The 19566-nt window shown below is 36.7% G+C and overlaps 1 protein-coding gene and 1 long non-coding RNA gene across 2 annotated transcripts in view; one reads left to right on the top strand and one right to left on the bottom strand.

Moving 5' to 3' along the window:
* Nrx-1 (neurexin 1) overlaps positions 1–19566 on the bottom strand; it is a 600022-nt gene that overhangs the window by 53825 nt on the left and 526631 nt on the right. The window contains exons 20-22 of the mRNA XM_033349833.2: positions 16613–16906; positions 12980–13158; positions 11282–11453 (exon numbers count right to left, since the gene is read on the bottom strand). Coding sequence (XP_033205724.2) covers positions 11282–11453; positions 12980–13158; positions 16613–16906 — 645 coding nt within the window. The remainder of the gene's footprint in view (positions 1–11281; positions 11454–12979; positions 13159–16612; positions 16907–19566) is intronic.
* Positions 16760–18857, top strand: LOC143303913 (uncharacterized). The gene is made up of 2 exons (XR_013060593.1): positions 16760–17892; positions 18377–18857. It is a non-coding gene; the product is annotated as an uncharacterized LOC143303913 (long non-coding RNA).

Below are 19566 nucleotides of genomic sequence, written 5' to 3'. Positions count from 1 at the left end.
ATCGAATTTCTAGGGAACAAGGTGTCAGCATCGCAAGGAAGGATCCTTCCTTCGCTGTATCAGTTCCAGTATTTCTCTGTCGATGTTGATTTTTTCCCCATATAGTACACATACTACCAAATATATAGCACGTGTACAGTATCGAAATAGTAGACCAAATATATAGTTGACGTAGGAGGAAAAGCCGTTTAGCGTGCAAAAGAAAAATCTTTTCGGTGTGAGTCGTCCTCGTTCATTTGCCATCTGCTACAGGTGCATCTGGATTTTCATGCGAATTCATATTGTTGTTAACGTGGTCGAAGGCTGCTCGTGGCAAAATTGAAGAATCGTGGGAAAATTGAAGAATGAGACTGGAATTGCAGCGTAGAATTTAATTGCAACTTCCCTTGCTACATAGTTTATTGATAATGCTAGAAGATGATGACACAACTGTACAGCCAATAGAGAGAAATACAAGTTCCAATGAGATTTAATTAATCGTTTCTTGGTTTTCGTCTGAGCCATCTACCTAAACGAATGGAACTTTCAGTCTCCTTTGCAACTAACAGGTGGCACAGCTGCACGCTTTTCCAAGAATACCTTGTTCTTTTTCGTAAATTTCCACTTGCGTTAACGCATAAGCTTGCTTTTTCTCCTGGAAACCTTGTTTCCTATCACTCACTGTGTTCTCTGCAAGCTCTGTTCGACTTCGAGGAAATGGAAGCTAGTCAGAGATTGGCTCCACTTATCAAATATTGTCGATAGTTCGCGTATTGTCAGCCGCATTCTGCGCGTTCTCGCTGCTCCTGTTGGCAATAACTCGCAGCTTGTGGCTTGTAAAATCTCAACAATGGCAATATACAGAGGGATTAAACGTTCATTTGAAAAGAAATGAAATATTCCTTCGAGAATCATTGCAGGTGAGTTAGAAATTCACAGAACTACTCAATTCATCAAAGAATCTATCGTGTGCTGTAAAAATAGAACTCGACTGTTTCCTATTATTAGATACAACGATTATTATAATTTCTACGAATTCCTCGTAGACATTGACGACAACGATATTGAAATGTTCCACAGAAAAACGAAGATTCCTCGCATTTTTCTACCTCAAAGACTTTCTCCACCGCTGTGCACGTACAAACCAATTTACAATTGTTACATTTCCATTCCCTGGTCGATTAGAAAAACATAAACCATGTTTGTCCTAAAGGGTTCAGATGATCTAGAAACGTATTAGGCGAACACGGACGTCAGGAGCTTGCTGGGAACTTGATTCGCCGGGTCGGCGCGGTTTCAAATGGGGTGTTGGAAGGGACGAAATTGGAGCACAGTGTTGTTGCCTCAAAGGGTTAATGCGACAAAGGCTCGAGTTGTGCGCGACTAGGACACCAGAAACAGACAGAAGCTATACATCTGTAACAAGAAAGTCTCAGTCTTCCCGGTTCCTCCCTTTCGCGACTCGCGACCGAATAATCCCGATCTCGCAGCAAATTAATGTTCAAGGTCATTATACAGCGTACTTATAATATCATCCCTTCACAGTACGCACATTTGCAAGTCTTTAGATTCCGCTGCTGCAACACCCTGTTTTTTAAATAATCCTCGTTTTTTAAAGCTTCTCGTTTTAAATTCACCGTGCAATATTTTTAATTTTTCTACAACGTGCTAATTCGCGGCTTTTAATTCTACGGCTGCGGTTTGCGTTCCAACATCTTCCAGATCGAGCGACAGGACCAGCGCAAGGCAGGTTCACCGCGATCTATGAAAATTATCCAATTGAAAAACACCGATTTCGATTAACTTTTTACAGAACGATGATACCATTAACAGATGCGAGACATTTTTTTTAGCGACGATAATTCGGTTCAAAGGAGCGAGAAAAATCATGAAAGTTCAGTGTAAACTCCATAAAGTCCTCGTATCCTGGAAACTACTTTCAATGAAAAGTAGAGAAATTTTTAGAGAAATACTTTTTAGAGAAATTAAACTACATCAATAGAATTTTGCAAAAGTCATACATGATTATCGATCTTGTACTTGTATTACATTTTTCGTCTCTTGAAGGCGAATTATGGATGCGAAAAAATATTACTTGGATTTGTTTAAAAAACTGCTTGTAAAAAATATATTATATGTAACAGAGCATTTGTGAATAAATAATTCCTCGTAGAATTGAAGTGTAGCATTCGAATGTGTATTGAGGCTCCGCAAAATTTGTCAATCTGGCCCTGCAAAATTATCGAATACTCTTCTTGTTACAATGAAACGAAATTACAAAAAGAACATTCGCATCTGCATTCGTAGTTGTCGTTGTGGTAGCCGAAATGTAAAACGAATATTTAGCCAGGATACAACGCAGCAGACGATGATAGAAATTTTCTCCATATTTTTTCTTCTATATTCATCCGCCTCGTCTTTACAACGCGTGTAATAAAAATGAAACAACGCATTGTCCTAAACGGTGCTTCTGGAAGGTTTGAATCATGCGCGCGCTCAATGAACGTGGTTTTGGCGCAGGTCAGGACACGAACAAAAGCTATGTGGCTTCGCCTACCAGGATACCATGAACGCGCAGCGACGATTCATGGTCACCATGGATATTTTTTCTACCTGCAGTCGACCTGAGCCTAGTGCCCAGGCAATGCGACTTACGGAATGTCAGTTCGGCCAATTGAGTGTTCCGAGCGATGGTGTTAATTAGTCGGAATCGAAAGGGTTAAGGGTCTACTTCGAAGGTCGTACCACTTAAGGACTAGGAGAACATGCAGTAGCAGGAGCTACAGCCAGTTTTTCGATGGTGTCCACCGAAAGTCTTTCACCACGCCCAGGGAACAAGTTGCGGCTGGCTATGGCGTCTTGGCTCCATTTTGACGCCGACGATGCCAGGCCCGGTCGAATCACAGGTTTCGAAATGAAATTAGAAACTGTACGTTCATTGTTATCTCTCTCGCTCGTTTAACTCTGCGTGAATTTTTATACTTTTATACGATTTTTGTATTTTATGGAAAAATTGAGAAATTGATTAATCAGACGATAGAAGAATCGACGCGAGGTCAGAGGAAGAAGAAGAAACAGCGATGGACGTACAACTTTAAATGAAATTTTGCGTGTCCTACGATCGAGAGATTCAACAGCGTCGACTGCTCTCGTTTAAAAACCATTTTTCAAGGAAATCGCGCGAGTGAAAATTGTCTGATATATTCTACGTTTAAGTACGAGAGATGGCAAGTGCTTGGCAAAATAACAACGTTATCTGTTTATCAGTTTTAGATCTATTGAATTAATTTATAAAAACAAAAAGGTCTATGTGTGTATTTTAATTAATTAATGTACGTAACCATCTTTGGAGATTACATTGAATGTGCAATTAGCAGAACTTTACAATGGCGATTGTTTGGCATTCATCGTGAGTTTAAGTCGCTACGAATCAGACGAGCTACGCATAATTTGATAAATTTAGCTACCAGGCTAATATAATTCGCGTGGAGCATGCCCCGCCCTGCAGCCTTTTATGCAAGCAAATTTATTCTAATTAAATCAAATTAGATGCACCCCTCTCCACTCTTTTGCATCTCCTTCTTCGTTGCCTCTCTCTTCCTCCCGTTTCGCTTTCTCTTCGCTATGGAAATATAGCGATATCCTCTTACTATATTCGCAGCGAACGTTCGCAACGTTCATTCATTTTCGCAAGGACGAAAATTACAGCAACTGGAAGAATGAAAATCGGTGTGTCGCGTGGTTTACCGTAACGTCGTAATTACATCGTCGATTTCTTCGTATTGCACGGATAGAAAAGTCTAAATGGAGGAGACAAGAGAAACAGTGGAAGATAAAAGTATCGAACGGGTCTTTGGAATTGTCTGTCGCGAGCCACGCTGTTGGCAAATAGCATTCGATAGCGTAAGCTGATTTTATTACGAAAGCCAGCGCTGAAGATGATAAATTTCACTGAAGCAGTTACGAAGCCGGATCGCACGCAACCCGGGAGACTTGAACGCGCGACTGCGAAACGTCGTTGTGCGCTTAACGCGCGACTGCGAAACGTTGTGCGCTTAACGCGCGTCCGTTGCACGTGCACGCGGAAAATAAAATTTTGCCGAATCTGCGTGGCGAGGCAGCTGCTGGGAAATTAAAAGGGAGGAATTCGAAGAAAATTCTCCGCAGATTTCTTTGCTACTGAAATTTCCATGAAATTTACTCTCCGAAGTTACAGCGAAACGAAACGTTCCAATTTATATTTTCTTGTTCGTTCGTTTTATTTCGTCTTGGCCTCCAAATGCTCGAAGCGTCTTCGAATTTACGAATAAATGTTAATTTCCACCAAAAAGCGCAATTTTAACAGAGCATTGTAGCTACCTTTAACGCATGACGAGTATACTCGTCGTAACGCAAAATACTGCCGTTTATTCGCGACGAGTATACTCGTGCAAGACAGGTAACTGGTTAAAATTCTAGTTATTATTTCACCTGAATTAAAATTCAGGTTAAAGTTCAGTTAGCAGTTTCACGTGACGGTAAAAATCGCCAGCTACAGTTGCCAGAGAACGTACCTTTACAGAGACGTTTACTACGATGGAGAAACACCATAGACGTTGCCACGAGTGGCAGGATATTATGAGCGCGCAGAAGGCACTTCCATGGTTACCCATAGCTCCCATAAAAACTCGGCGTTAAGTATACTTAAGAAACAGATTACTCGGAGCAACTGTTTACCTTCTTTTTAGACATTTCACAAGCTGCGCGATAGCAATCGTAAAATCTAATGAAGTGGATTAATATCTTGGAAGGTATTAGGATACTAGAACGTGGAGGTGGTTTTGAAAGAAAATTTTCGTCGGTCGTTCGAACGGCCGTGTTTACCATTTCACTTTTGAAGACGTTTCCATTAGGAAAACATGAATTAGAAAACGGGAAATTACAGGAAAACACGTTGCGAGTGCGATACCCGATGCACTGATCGGGAAACCCGCTAGTTTTTTCGTCGACTTCTATCAGGAAATTATCGCTGTACGAGGAATTTGGTGGAAAAGAAGGTACGAGAAACCTTTGCAGTCACAGCTTTTTCCATAGGACGCCACAATATCGTCGGGGTGAAAAGCGAAAATATATTTCCCGTGACGAACAGGTACTCGTTTATTCTTCGAATTTTGGTCGAACGAAGCTGCAAATTGTTTGCTTTCGAACAGGATTTCAGAAGAGCGCGAAGGTTGCAACGGCTGCGCGTGGAAATATTGAAAATCGTGGAAAATTGGCAGGAGGAAAGTCAACGGATCGGGAAAGCATAAACGTCGGAAAACGTGAACGATTTTCCTTCCATCGATATATTCTTTTGCGTCCTTAATTCGTGCAGTGTCAAGAAAAATAGATCAACGATTTTTTCCGTGAAATAGAAATATTTATATCGTATTTATTTATCGCGATGGAATTTAGAAATTCCCTGGTTAATTCATAAAAAACAGAGGATCGTAGACTTATTGACACGTTGATTTCTTTGCAATCAGGATAGTATAGGTTTTAAGCAGGTCTGCAGGTCTAGGAAGGTAAAAGGACATTTTGAGGAATCTATCGATTTCGTTGTCCGCTAGAACAGGGTAGTATGAGCAGTGGAAAATCGTGGATAGAGCAACGTGTTTTCCGGAAAGCTCGCTGCGCATACCTGCGCCTGCAGTGTGTACGCAATGCTATCGTTAAAAATTTGAAAGTAATTAAAGTGAAGTCTTACGGAGCTAATTGTAACTTGCAGATGTTTTTTAATCAGAATAGAGAAGCTTACGTGTGTACATGTTATAGTTAAAAATTAATTGGAAAGTAATAGGACACATAGGAGAACAATAGGAAAAAACAACTAATTGTTAATCGTCGAATGGACTAATTAGAAACCTGTGGTTAGTTAGGAAAATCGAGTGGAAATGTTTGATCCCATTGAGTTGGCTAATGGCTTGAAAATAAATCCTACCAAATGATCCTATCTACTCTATTATTAATTATTATCATAATAACAAAAGGAATAATAAAAGCTATTCCTATTTTGTAATAATTATTTGCTTCGAGACAAAAGCACAATATGTTTCTTGCTGTTTCATTGAATTTATTAGTTGAAAATAAAAGATTCAATTAATTTTGTTATTAATATAATTGTTATATCATTATTGCTATTAATTCTGTATATAAGAACAAAATTTATTCCCGAGTTATTATAATTACCGTTTGTTTAAAAAAAAGTGTACAATATTCTAAAATTGTCCTACTGCACAAATTGTAAAATTTAAATTAAATAAAAAAAAATGTTTTAAAAGAACAATCGTATTGTACTTTTTCTATTAATCCTATCATTGATATAATTACCAATAAATTAGTGCGATTAGTTCAACAATTAAATTCCAATAAACAAATTTATCGCTGTCTTATAATGATCATTCACTTCGAGACAAGAGCACAATATGTTTCTTGCTGTTTCATTGAATTTATTAGTTGAAAATAAAAGATCCAATTAATTTTGTTACTAATATAATTGTTATATGATTATTGCGATTAATTCTGTATATAGGAACAAAATTTATTCCCGAGTTATTATAATTACCGTTTGTTTCAAAAGAAGTGTACAATGTTCTAAAATTGTCCTACTGCACAAATTGTAAAATTTAAATTAAATAAAAAAAAAATGTTTTAAAAGAACAATGGTATTGTACTTTTTCTTACGCACCAAGCTGTTCCACTGAATTCACTTGGCTGGAAAATAAAAGATCCTATTAATCCTATCATTGATATGATTATCAATAAATTAGTGCGATTAGTTCAACAATTAAATTCCAATAAACGAACTTATCGCTGTCTTATAATGATCATTCACTTCGAGACAAGAGCACAATATGTTTCTTGCTGTTTCATTAAATTTATTAGTTGAAAATAAAAGATCCAATTAATTTTGTTACTAATATAATTGTTATATGATTATTGCTATTAATTCTGTATATAAGAACAAAATTTATTCCCGAGTTATTATAATTACCGTTTGTTTCAAAAAAAGTGTACAATGTTTTAAAATTGTCCTACTGCACAAATTGTAAAATTTAAATTAAATAAAAAAAAATGTTTTAAAAGAACAATCGTATTGTACTTTTTCTTACGCACCAAGCTGTTCCACTGAATTCACTTGGCTGGAAAATAAAAGATCCTATTAATCCTATCATTGATATGATTATCAATAAATTAGTGCGATTAGTTCAACAATTAAATTCCAATAAACGAACTTATCGCTGTCTCATAATGATCGTTTGCTTCGAAAGAAGCGTGCGATATTTTTCCCGACACGAAGAACAATCGTATCGCGCTTTTTCTTCGTGCACGAAGCTATCGGAACTTTTCAAGCTCGGCTTTCTTCCAATTAATCCCTGACCATACACTGACACAGCTACAAAAGGAGAATTTAATACCTCCGTTCTTATCTTCCTAACTGCCCATGTTTACTTTCTTTTCAGCCCCCAAATAAAGAAGCAAAATTGTTTCATACGCGTAAAAAAGCTTCTCACAACGACAGTGCAAGCGACAGCTTAATTATTCGAAGAAACGTATGATCGTGGTAACGAGCGGTGTCGTGGTTGGCGCTGGAATTTAGACGGTACACCCTCGAGGTACTTAATTGCCTGGAAGAATTTACAACCGGGCGAAAGAAACCAACGAAGAAGAAGAAGAAGGTTACCGTGAAATTAAGTGAGAAGTGACCGTTTAATGAGCGCGCCAATTATCTCCGGCTCGGCTATTGGGACCACAGTAAAACGATGGAGGTGGACTTTTCTTGATGAGTCTCCGCTCATCGTCCGCTCGTTAGATCTGTCTCGTGAAGTCAACTTCTTCATCCACCGCGTGGGAATTAAAGAAGAAAGTTTAAGCATACGCTTTGAATTATTAACAGGTTCGTCGATAAGATTTCCTTGAAAAACAAATACGAAATTTCGTCCGTTATTTTGAAGTTTCTTCGTTGTAAGAAAAAAAGAATAACGCCATGTGCAGATATAGATTTCACGTTAAGATAGAAAAATTTACCGAATTAGAAAAGAAACTGGAAACGGCAGAATCTTCTGTGCGAAAAATTATTCAAAGATGAATTTTTTAACATATCCTTAACTGCTAATATCTCTTTATGAACAAACTGTATTAACTTCACAAGTACAGACCTTGCAAAAATATCTTTTGCATTATTTAATTTGACGTAATATGTATATAGCCAACTGCAAATAATATTACTGTAATAAAAAAACACGGTCGTTAACGATCCCCCAAAAATAACGCTTAATTCAACACGTAGTCGTTTAAAAAGAAAAAAAAGCCCTGTATCTTCCACGAAAAAGGTCGACTAATCCATAAATCATAGTTACACACATAGTTAATTATCACAAGAAGCGTCACGCGGTTGGTTCTAACGGAACAGGCAAAGGGAATGAAGGAATGTAACAGAGTAGCAAAAAAACGAGAAATTGGGCGTGAGAATGTGGTGCTAGAAAAAAAATTCAAGTCTATTATTTGTCCTTCTAATGCCAGGAGTGCAGCGAACCTAAGAAGTTTTTTCGCCCCAAGGAAATTTGACACCGCGTCGCGTGATCTTCTAACACGTGCGAGAACATAAGTCTGCTGGCTCGGGCTACACAATAGAATCACGTTAAAGTTGGTTCGCTCGACAGATATCAATTTATCATCACCGGTAGCCTAGTTCTTTTCCAGGAGAGTAAAATATCCGAAGAGCGACAACGATTCTCATTTACTTTGGACCATTTGGCCGCCAGAAACCAATCTATCCAGCGACATAAAAAGCTTCGTTAACACGAACGAAGTGAGTAGGTTGTTAGAAACTGGCAGCAGGTCAGCGGACCAACCGCTGAAATTCAGTGACAACGATTTATGTGGGCAAGGGTTAAAAGCCTACGAGCCAATTAACATGCCCTCGGAGGCTAGGGAAGCAGGAAAGTCCCGTAGGTATGTTTCTGAAGGAACTTTCGAGGAACCACGTTAGGTGCGTTCAATGGCTGCTACCTCTCGAATATGTAGCCTGAAAATAATTGTGCCATTCAGTGAAAAATTTCAATCTTGCATCAATATGACACGTAGCTTTAGAAATCTATATTACAGCTGTGTACATTGGCTGATTTTTCAAAAATTTAATTTTGCATTTAAAACGCGTCTACGTCGATCGTTTGAAATTATCATTTTCAAGAGAAAAATTATTATATAATTTCCTCGTCGTACAAAATTGTACAATTAATTTTTTTTACATTTCCATGGTAGTCGGAAAATAAACAATTCGGAAGATGAAATGACGTAATATAAGGAATTTGTATAAACAGCGAAGCAAATAGAGTACAGGTATATGTATAGATCTTTAGAATTGTTCTTTAAGCTTTGTTGGTTTTGTAGATACAGTAAACAAAAGGAAAATTAAAGCAGTACTAATTATCGAGTTGTAAGAAAGAGGACGACAGAAGCAGGACAGAATCGCAACAGACGGACATTGCAAAAGTGTCTTTTGCTCCGCCTCCAAGGGTTTGCACCCCCCCAAATGTTTTCAAAATTCCTAAGGAATTATACCTGGCTTTAAACCCGAGCAAATTTTATGACCGCATGAAAACATACTTCTTAGTTTCCCACTTTCTTTCATACTTCCCCATTCCTATTTTCGTAGTTAATAAGTTAAAACTAATTTTCTCAATGTACTGTACGTATTAATTTCAATTCAGTGTATCCTACTATTATTATTAATTGGATATAGTATACTGATATATAATATTGAGAGTTCACGAAGAACATACTTTCTTTCATACTTCCTCATTCCTTTTTTCATAGTTATGAAAATAAGAACAGGTAATTGAAAAGAATACTTTTTAAATTCAATTGCACTTCAAAGCAATTCAAAATTATTTACTTCGCCTATTAAATGTCGCAAATTACAAGAACTAAATTACTTTTGTTGTTCGGTATAATTTTATACGTTACGTGCTCTTCTGTATCTTTGCAAAATATTCAATCGCTTCGATCATTTTCTATCCCTCAAACAAGTTCGATAGACAAATCACCAACAAATTGCGATCACCAGTTAGATGTTCCTCTACCATTTTCAACAATGGTAACCAATTCCCACGACTCGCACGATACCCGGGTCATCATCGAGAGCCACGAAAACGCTGGCTACTCGTGGGATCATTCACCCTACCAACGTCACTAGCTTCCCACGGTTCTGGGACCGTGAATGGCACGATGGAAGCTTATAAAAGGGATCGAAAGACTACAGTCCCATCCAGTTGCTTGCCAGCAACCATATCGTTGCTGTACCTTCGGCACTTTCTTCTCGAGTCGTGTATTTGAACGTTGCAAGGCGAAACTGAATTGTGTGTTACTTTTCTTTGGTTCAAATTTACCTGTTCTGGTTGTTAATAAAGAAGAAGAATGGTCGAGAAATGGTCGTTTGATTTGTTACTGTAGCTCACTGGTAGAGTAATTTTCTTGTTTACAACTGACGTGTACTGTTATTTTTTAATTTATATAAATGTGTATAAAATACACAAGTGGCTTACAAATTACAAATGATAAAATAATTTACATAATGTTACACATAATGAAGAAAACTGTGACTTTCCCTCTGTTCAGATATTGTAGTGTTATTTAGTAATAACGCATGAAAGTACAACTTTCATGGTGACGTTTTATTATTTCACGTATTGGCGTCTATTTGCTGGCATATTTTCCTCGAGCAACGTGTATTCTTAAATTCAAATCACTATCAAACATGCCAGTTCATAGGAAAATTCAGAGATTATAGCAGGGTCAGGCTTGGGCATTTTTCTACATGGAATATTTGAAAAATGATTATTTAAACGATAAATCATCTTATTTGAGCAAATATTATTTTGAAATAGTTGGTAACTAATTAAATAATTTGGCTATATTGTTTACAATCAAACATACCAAAAACTCATATTAATATTCAACTCAAATTAATTATATGTTATTTTATTTTCAAATAGTTAACTAAAGTTGACAATTTATCTGTTCTTAACCCAAGATAAAGTTACTTTTCCCCATATTATTTTGAAAGCAAGAAGAGCAGCAAAGTACTTGAAGACAATTCATCATCTCAAATTATCATTTTTTAATCTTCATTTCAAAGAAAATTTGCCCAAGTCTGAACAAGGCTAAGCATCGAATCTATGACGATTCAACGAGTACGTAAATCTTTTTCGTATTTGATTGTGATTCCTTTGACGAAGAGTGGCGTCTAACGAAACCTGAAGAAAGAGTGGTCGTTACTTACCGGATGGATGATTGGACTGCAAATTGTAATCGTCGACCTGCAGCGTGCTGTTCGGCCCTGTTCTAGTGAATCTCACCACGTGATACTGGTTGTCATTCACTTTCACACCGACCTCACCGATCGGATGATCATTCGTCCCCATATTATAAACAGCGAACACGTTTCCTTCCACCTGGAAAGTAACGAAAAATATAATTAACAATTGCTTCGAACATGCTCTAAAAAATCTGTGAACGCTTATGTCAATGATATATATGAAATTCGAGAGTTACAGCGATTTTGTTGTCCGTATCTGTACAGAAGCTCGTGGACAAATTGGTGGAACGACGTGGACGATGATTTTGCGAAATTCTATGTGCGAGCAAACGTTTTACGTTCGTTGATTACGTCAGTTGCGCTTAAAACATGATTAATTTCCATTCTACGTATTCATTAGACAATCGTGTCTTTGATGGTAATAATTTTGTTTCTAATTGTATATTTTCTAAATGAAGAATATTAGTATCAAATAAGAGTAGATTTTTACATGGATTATCGAGGTTTCTTGATAGAATTTCTATCAAATATGTATTTCGACATTTTTAGTAATCTATTCCTTGTTTTTCATTTGGTAATCGTATCGGTGATTTTAATGAGAATTGAAGTATGAAAGCGTTTTAAGTTATCCTTATACGTCACTTGTTTAAATATTTTTTGTCTAGATTGTCCAGATTTACAGGCTTCGTATGCTTCATAAGATCAAACTTTTACTCTCTTCCTTTCTTTTGCTTCAGATTAGTTTAAATACAGACTTAATCGATTAATCAATGTTTGACAAATATCATTTGCCAACAAATGACACAAATGACACAAATATCAATATTATTTTTCCAGAAATTACGTAATACCATTAAATTGTGTAATGAATTGATTAAATAAGTAATAAACATATTCACTTAGATTAAAATTAACATAATTAACGTCTTTAGACATATTTCCACATGTTTCTCTGTTTTAAACGTATCTCGTAAAATAAACTGCTATTTAACATATATTCTAACTATAATTAAACTATAATTTGCCTGTCATCGCCACTTAATATTCAAATCTTATTACCTACATCTAAAAATGCCATTTGCGTTTTTCTTTCTAGTAATAATCAGCATGAAATATTGTCGCACATAAAATTACGCACGTAATACGCAAATTCTATTTAGATTTAAATATATTACAGCATTATATTATATATCATGTAACATATGAGAGAATTTGGGATTTCACAGGTACATTCTTACACCTATCGTAATCAGTTAATTAACAAGTAATACTTATACGATATACTCTACATGTGAAATTACAAATTCCTCCCTTTCTTGAAAATCGACGTAACAAAACTTGCAAATTATTCTATAATTATTAACAATTGAATGGTTTTACGGAACTGTGCGTGTGACCAAATTTTGTACTCTTTAAGCAGCTCATGAACTATAACCCAAATTAATCTGTTACTAATTAATTAATTACTAATAATTTAATAGTTTTACAAAGTAGTACGTGTGAGCAAATTTTCTACTCTTTAAAGCAGCTTATGAACTATGATCCAAATTATCCTATAGCCACTAACAATGTAATGGTTTTCAGAAATATCACGTGTGACCAAATTTTGCACTTTTTAAGCGGCTTATGAACTACGACTCGAATTATTCTATCGTTACTAACAATTTCAATCTCGAGATAGTCGTTGCTGGAAGCAGATTCTATTCTGACGAGGACGGCGTCGCTCACGCTTGTTACAAAGCCCAAGGCCACCGTGTCTCTCTTCATTTCCGGCCTCTGATTCGGCGGGAACGTGTAGGTGATAATTCCTCTGCCGGCTCCGAATTCGTAAGCTGCTGCTTCTGTAACGACACAATTGCTCGCCATAAGCCCAGCAAATACAGAGTTAATAGAAAATGACTAAATATTAAACGCTAGAGCTAACCAATCATCGCTAAAATGTAAAGTCTGTGAGGAAGGAATCGCAATGACAGAGATCGTATTACGTGGAAAAATAATTTGCCAGAGGAGAAGCTAACTTTTCACCTGATACATTTTTACCAAAAACTCATTCCACTTTCCAGTGATACGTTATCGTACAATTATAACAGTTGTTTAGTATAGTACCTATCATTAATAATCATGCTATCGACACGAACTGGCTTGTCACTGGCAGAAATTAAAAGACAACGAATTGAACTGAATGAAAAGACACGAGGACTATCTTTTACAACTATCAAACAACGTATAGTATCCATATTTTCGATTCTTTTAACTCTATGTTTCCATGAGTCTAATTAATGGCCAAAAATGTCCCACTTCGCACAGTTGCTGTTAGTCCACGACCTATTACCCTATCGTCTAATTTAATAAATTTATCAATAAGATTTGTCTCGTGATTCTACTTAAATATATATTTCTTAACATTCATCGATCTCCAAAATTTTACATTAACTATACTTGCATGATTCCATGATATTATTCTAGGAGAAACATTTCATTCTACATTCATTCATTTTATATATACAGAAGCAGAATTTTCAACATGACGTTCTCTTCGACAAACAATGTTGATAACAATATTGCAAGAAATTTTTTTAAGTTGCTTATCTTTTTCTAAAATATCCAGGCCGTGAAGTATATATGTTTACAGTAATAGCGTTAACACCACTCAACGTAAGTGCTCTAGATTAGAATGATCAGATACGCCTCATAAAACGAGGCAACTTATTTCTCTTCACGCAGCCTCTAACGACAAATTTTTCCTAGACAAGAATTTCCTACCTTCGAACAACAAAACGCCGAAGAAAGAGGCTGCTAATCTACTTTACTCGTTTATCAAACTCCTTAGAAAATATACGCGTAATCGGATATTCCTAATACAAATTACTGTCGTTTTACTTAGGCTAAATATACTCGGGATGTACAAAATTTATATACATTGTTTTAATACATTTGCTTAATAAAATAGCGCGAGATGGTATTTTCTATGGAAAGAGCGCAGATGCAGCTCGTCTGCTGCGTGTCACAACGAAGATAGTTACATTGGGAAATATACTCTGTACAATTTCGATACGCATTACATTATTATCTCGAAGACGCTTTTGATAAGAGAAAAGAAAAAAGGGAAAGAAGTGGAAGGCGAGGAAGATAGGAATCGTCGGATTAAGTTTCCTTAAACTTCAAGGAACGTGCTTATTGTGTAACTTATACAGAGTGAGTCGGTGGAAACTACTGGGATCAACGTTCGTCAACGATTTTATCAAAAAATCTTTCAAGTGGAATATGTTGCATTTGATGGCCAAATGAGTACATTTTGATTTCTTAATATCTTACATCTTCTACGATACTAAGATAACTTTGAGCTTCTTAATAGCCTTCATATTAGTACATGTAATATTTGTTTTGACATTTGACATTCTCTAGAAAAAGATAATTTGTACCATAAAAAGCCATAAGTTTGGCAGATACTTAAACTCGAACTCGTCGGGTTTGATGTACGAGAGACAAAGATGATAAAAGCTTTATACAGCTCTCCTGCTTTATACATTAAACTCAACAAATTCGAGTTGAAACATCCACAAAAGTAATTGTTCTTTGGTGACAATATTATTATACATCATCAATGTTATCGTTACTATTTCTATTATTATATTCATTATCAATATATATATAATAATATTGTACAATGTATAAAACACAGAGATAATAAAAGCGTCTGTCCTTCTGCTTCATACAGTACATCAAACGCAACAAATTCGAGTTGAAACATCTACAAAAGTAATTGTTCTTTGGTAACAATATTATTATACATGATCAATGTTATCGTTACTATTTCTATTACTATATTCATTATCAATATATATATGTCGGGTTATCATTAGGATTTAAGGCGCGTAATGATTCTTCGTTTGAATTAGCCATTGTTTTACGAAACAGAGAATATATCTACGCGAATAAACAAGATTTTACAAAATATTATGAATAATGAGTTTAATAAATGATAAGATTAACAAACGATAAGTTTAACTAATAATTAGATTAAAGAATAATAAGTTTAACGAACAATAAGAGGAACGAATAATATGTCTCACGAATAATAAATTTAACGAATAATGAGATTAACGATTGATAGGTTTTACGAATAATGAATTTAATTAACGCTATTAACAATGTTCCGGGGTTCAAACGAATCCACGGTCAACGGGATAACTCTTTACTATGCGTAGAATAATTTTAAACACAAAAATACGATTGCTGAGACACTCGGTAAATTGCTCGATGTATCACTTTCCAAGGCGATCACACGAATGAATATCCGATGAAAATCTTTTTCGCTATACGACTGCATTTGTTTGTCATATGCTCGCTGGAGGCATCGAGAAGGTTCCAATCGTTGTTGCTAGGCAATTTCTGTCAAAAGTTTGTTGTATACTCTCTGGAAACATCGAGAAAGATCCAAACGCCGTTGCTAGGCAGTTTCTGTCTGGAGATTGATTCCTAATACAACGTGTGTCCCATTATATCGACATCTCTAAAGTACAATTCTATGTGATTTCTAGGGAGAACAATACAACCGATCCGCACCTTCGTCAGGCAAAACGTTTATCCCGTGACCGTGGCTACGTTCGGCGACCAGTTGTCACCTCGAACCCATTTTCGCTTTCACAAATATCAAACAATTACAAATGACAATTGCTTAATTACAGTTACGATAAAATCTAGGCTAAAGCATTAGAAGGCTTCCTCAAAATTGCAAAGGGAAGGCTCCGGTTTTCCTTTCATCTCCGACATATATATAATAATATTGTACAATGTATAAAACACAGAGACAATAAAAGCGTCTGTCCTTCTGCTCCATACAGTACATCAAACGCAACAAATTCAAGTTACAATATCTGCTGAAGTCCCATTACCTTGGAAATGGGATTTTACTTTACAAAGTAAGTTGAAGTTTCGTTAACAATATTATTGTATATTTCGATCATTATATTCATTATTATATTACATTGTCAAGCAACGATAACAATACTGTTACCGAAATAATATTATTTTCCAACCGATAGTTTCCATCGATTCAGCAGACAGTTGGCAACTAAGCGAGTGCGGATTTTGTCATTAGATGGTATTGGCAATATCCGCAATCACTTAGTTGCCAAGAAGTGGGAAAGTATCTGAACGCTGGCTTCGTCCAGCGAGTCCTACGGCGATGTTTATCGCACGCTACGATGTCGAAGGTGGTATCGAAATTTTCCCGCCTCACAGAACACAGCCTGTTATTTGTCCGCCGTGCACATGAAATATTCATGTTTTTACCTTCGTTACACGTCGGCCCAGTAAAACTGGTCATGTCGCAGTCGCACGTGTAACTGTTCCACTGTTGCACGCACGTGCCATGATTCGAGCAGAGATCGTGCGTGCACTTTTTGCCAGCGTGCATGCTGGCGTACATGTCGCAGCCAGATTCCACCAGAGAGCTGGGAACCACCGCGTCGGAGATCAGATTGGTGCTCTCGCCGCTCAGGTCCAGCGACGACAGGCAGCCCTCGAAACCGTGTCTGCTGAGAATTTGCTTCGGTAGCTGGCCGTACTGCGACTTCTCCACGCCACCTGAAATTATGCGAACGTCGCGTTAGTTGGACGGAAGATCGCCGTTTCCTTGGACGCTCGGGCAAATCCATAGATCGTCAAATGGTTTGCACGGTGGTCGAACGACATTGCAAAGAATCGTTTAAAGTAACCAGCAGTTCGACACTACGATGTCGTTTATCAATGATAGTTAGGTTTTCTTGTCTGTGAATCATCGAGAAACAATTACCCGCAAGTGATAGAAAGAAGGCGCTTGGACTTTGGAATGGTATAAAATGTGCGAAGATCGACGATAAATTAGAATTTCTTTCCAGCCAAGAATCGAATCTCAGTAGCTTGCATTTGCTTTTGCAAGGATCGCTTCTCTTTTGACTTTGTTCTCGCGATGAATAAATTAATTAATAGTAGTAGTGAATTAGTAATAAAGGAAGCATAATGGTAAAAGTGTCATGATTTTATCAACTTTGTAGATGAGAATGTTTAGAAGAAGAAGAAGAAGAAGAAGGTGAAATATTTAGGAAATGTTGAGATTAGGGTCGAGATCACGAGTTGATATGATTTGATTATTATATCAATCATATGTACGAATTAATTATGCGTATAATATAAATATAACGCGTGTGCTATAAATCGCTAGTACGGAACACGTGCTGCCTGTGGTTTCCAAATGTACTTGGAGATCCCAGCTCGAAGTTGCAAATATTTTTTAACGCTCCTATCAAACATTTGCGTCTTTTACGTAGCGTTCGTAACAAAATTCTAACTCTGGCAAGTTGCGTAAATACATTGCAAGAAAGCGATTAGCGCAATCTCGAATTCGTGACCGTTGTCAGTGGTTTGAAAATCGTTTATCAGCGACTGCTTCGCGTAAATCGGATATAACGTGTCCGAGAATCTGCTATAAATTGAAATTTGTATAGACAGAACTGAACAGTTACTTGTGGTCTGCCATCGAAGATCAGTTAGTTTCAAGCAACGTTCAACGTTTTGTCATTGACACTTCTAAGGTACGGTTCCAGTCATTATGACACTGCGCGACTTAAAAATGAATCAGATTACTTGAACGAATTGCATTGTGAAAGAGAAAACCTAACGTACAGATACAAAGAATATCTATCGGTTGATAATCGAATCATTACGATATTTTCACTCATTTTCCGAATATAAATTAAAGCGAGTTAAATCATCTTGCCTAGTGAACAGATAGAAGGACTTTGTACAGTTCTCAATTTGTGTGCTCGTTTAACAAACCTGCAATTTTCAAAAATAGCATCTTATTCTTCTTAGAAGTAAATGGCATTATGTTTAAGATTGATCTGTCTTTCTTAGTTCTCAATTTTATGAATATGGCAGCTTTTCAGACAGTGTAATTATCAATTCGAACATAGATGTTTTACCTAATTCGCTATTTTATCTCGTCAGATGTTTTTCCATACTTTTTCTCCATCCTGCTAAGAGACAATTAATAGAAATTGCGATTACAACCAACAGGTGCGTGAATTTCCGGAAAGTACGATGAAGAACTGGCTGATAAGTGGAAGGCGCGGGATCAGTCTTCTCTGCATCTTCCTTCTCGTGCAGTCGTTCTTGGTTACTTGGTCGAATTGTGAACCCGAAACGAACTCTGCGATGTCACGGATGGCTGTAACCCCTGCAGTAGAATATAGAATTCCACCGAGATGTCGCATCAGTGTCCATGGTCGCAAGTTTGTACCCAAATGGTGCAAAATAATCTACTAATGTTCAGACTCTTAAAATTTATAAATGACAAGCATATCTTTGTTCCTGTTCCTCCTCTTTTTGATCATCGACTTTCGCTTTGAATCTTGAGGAGCACTGACATTGCAAGATTCAAAGGAAGTTGATTGCTAATTGGTCGATTATTAGCTCACTGATTTTCTGTATTCAGAATCCCGTTCCTTGTCAATCGAATTACAAAGAATGCAATAAACGAGATAACGCAAACATTGAATTCCTTTCGATTTAGTTATAAACTCCACTTACAACATTTTTACAACTACGCAAATTCAGTCTCCTCACTGACTTACAGATGAATGTGCTTGGAATATACGATATATCAAAAGCAACAAATATTTTGATACGAGCTTAGGTTCCAACTATATCGAAATATAAGACACAGAGTATGTGGAACGAGTTACAATTATGCTAAGCCACGCAAACGTATCCATGACAGACCGAGAAGAATTTCAATATTTGAGTATGGAATTTACTTCTTTTTACCATTTTGCTACCAGAAAGTCTGCTTAAGATCATCTAACGATTTTTGCGACCAACCGAAATCCGAGGAAGTTTCGTCAATTCCCTTTGTAGGGTTAAACAAACTATCGTCATAATTTAATCGTCTTTTCTCGCTTCAGAGAAACGTAACGCGAGTAGATCTACGTGGAGCAGATGCGCAATGAAAGCGAAGGTACAGAGCGTTCAGAAGCTTCAGTGAGCGAAAATGAAAAGAATTTTTCAGTCACGAAATATACGAAGATTTTCAATTAAACGATCGTCCAGAATGCGAGATGAATTTTCTGCATTTGACAACGCTGTCGATGTAAACACGCACAATATTTGTCCAATATTTTAAGACTTTGCCACTTGGAGGAAACGCGACATATTGCGTGAATATACAGCGGCTCGCATTAACATTAGGATACTCTGTGAAATAGAAT

Source organism: Bombus vancouverensis, chromosome 17 (genome assembly GCF_051014615.1).
Source record: "Bombus vancouverensis nearcticus chromosome 17, iyBomVanc1_principal, whole genome shotgun sequence".
Classification (NCBI taxonomy): domain Eukaryota; kingdom Metazoa; phylum Arthropoda; class Insecta; order Hymenoptera; family Apidae; genus Bombus; species Bombus vancouverensis.
Note: the sequence above shows the minus strand (reverse complement) of the source record. Positions and strands in the feature narration are given on the sequence as shown.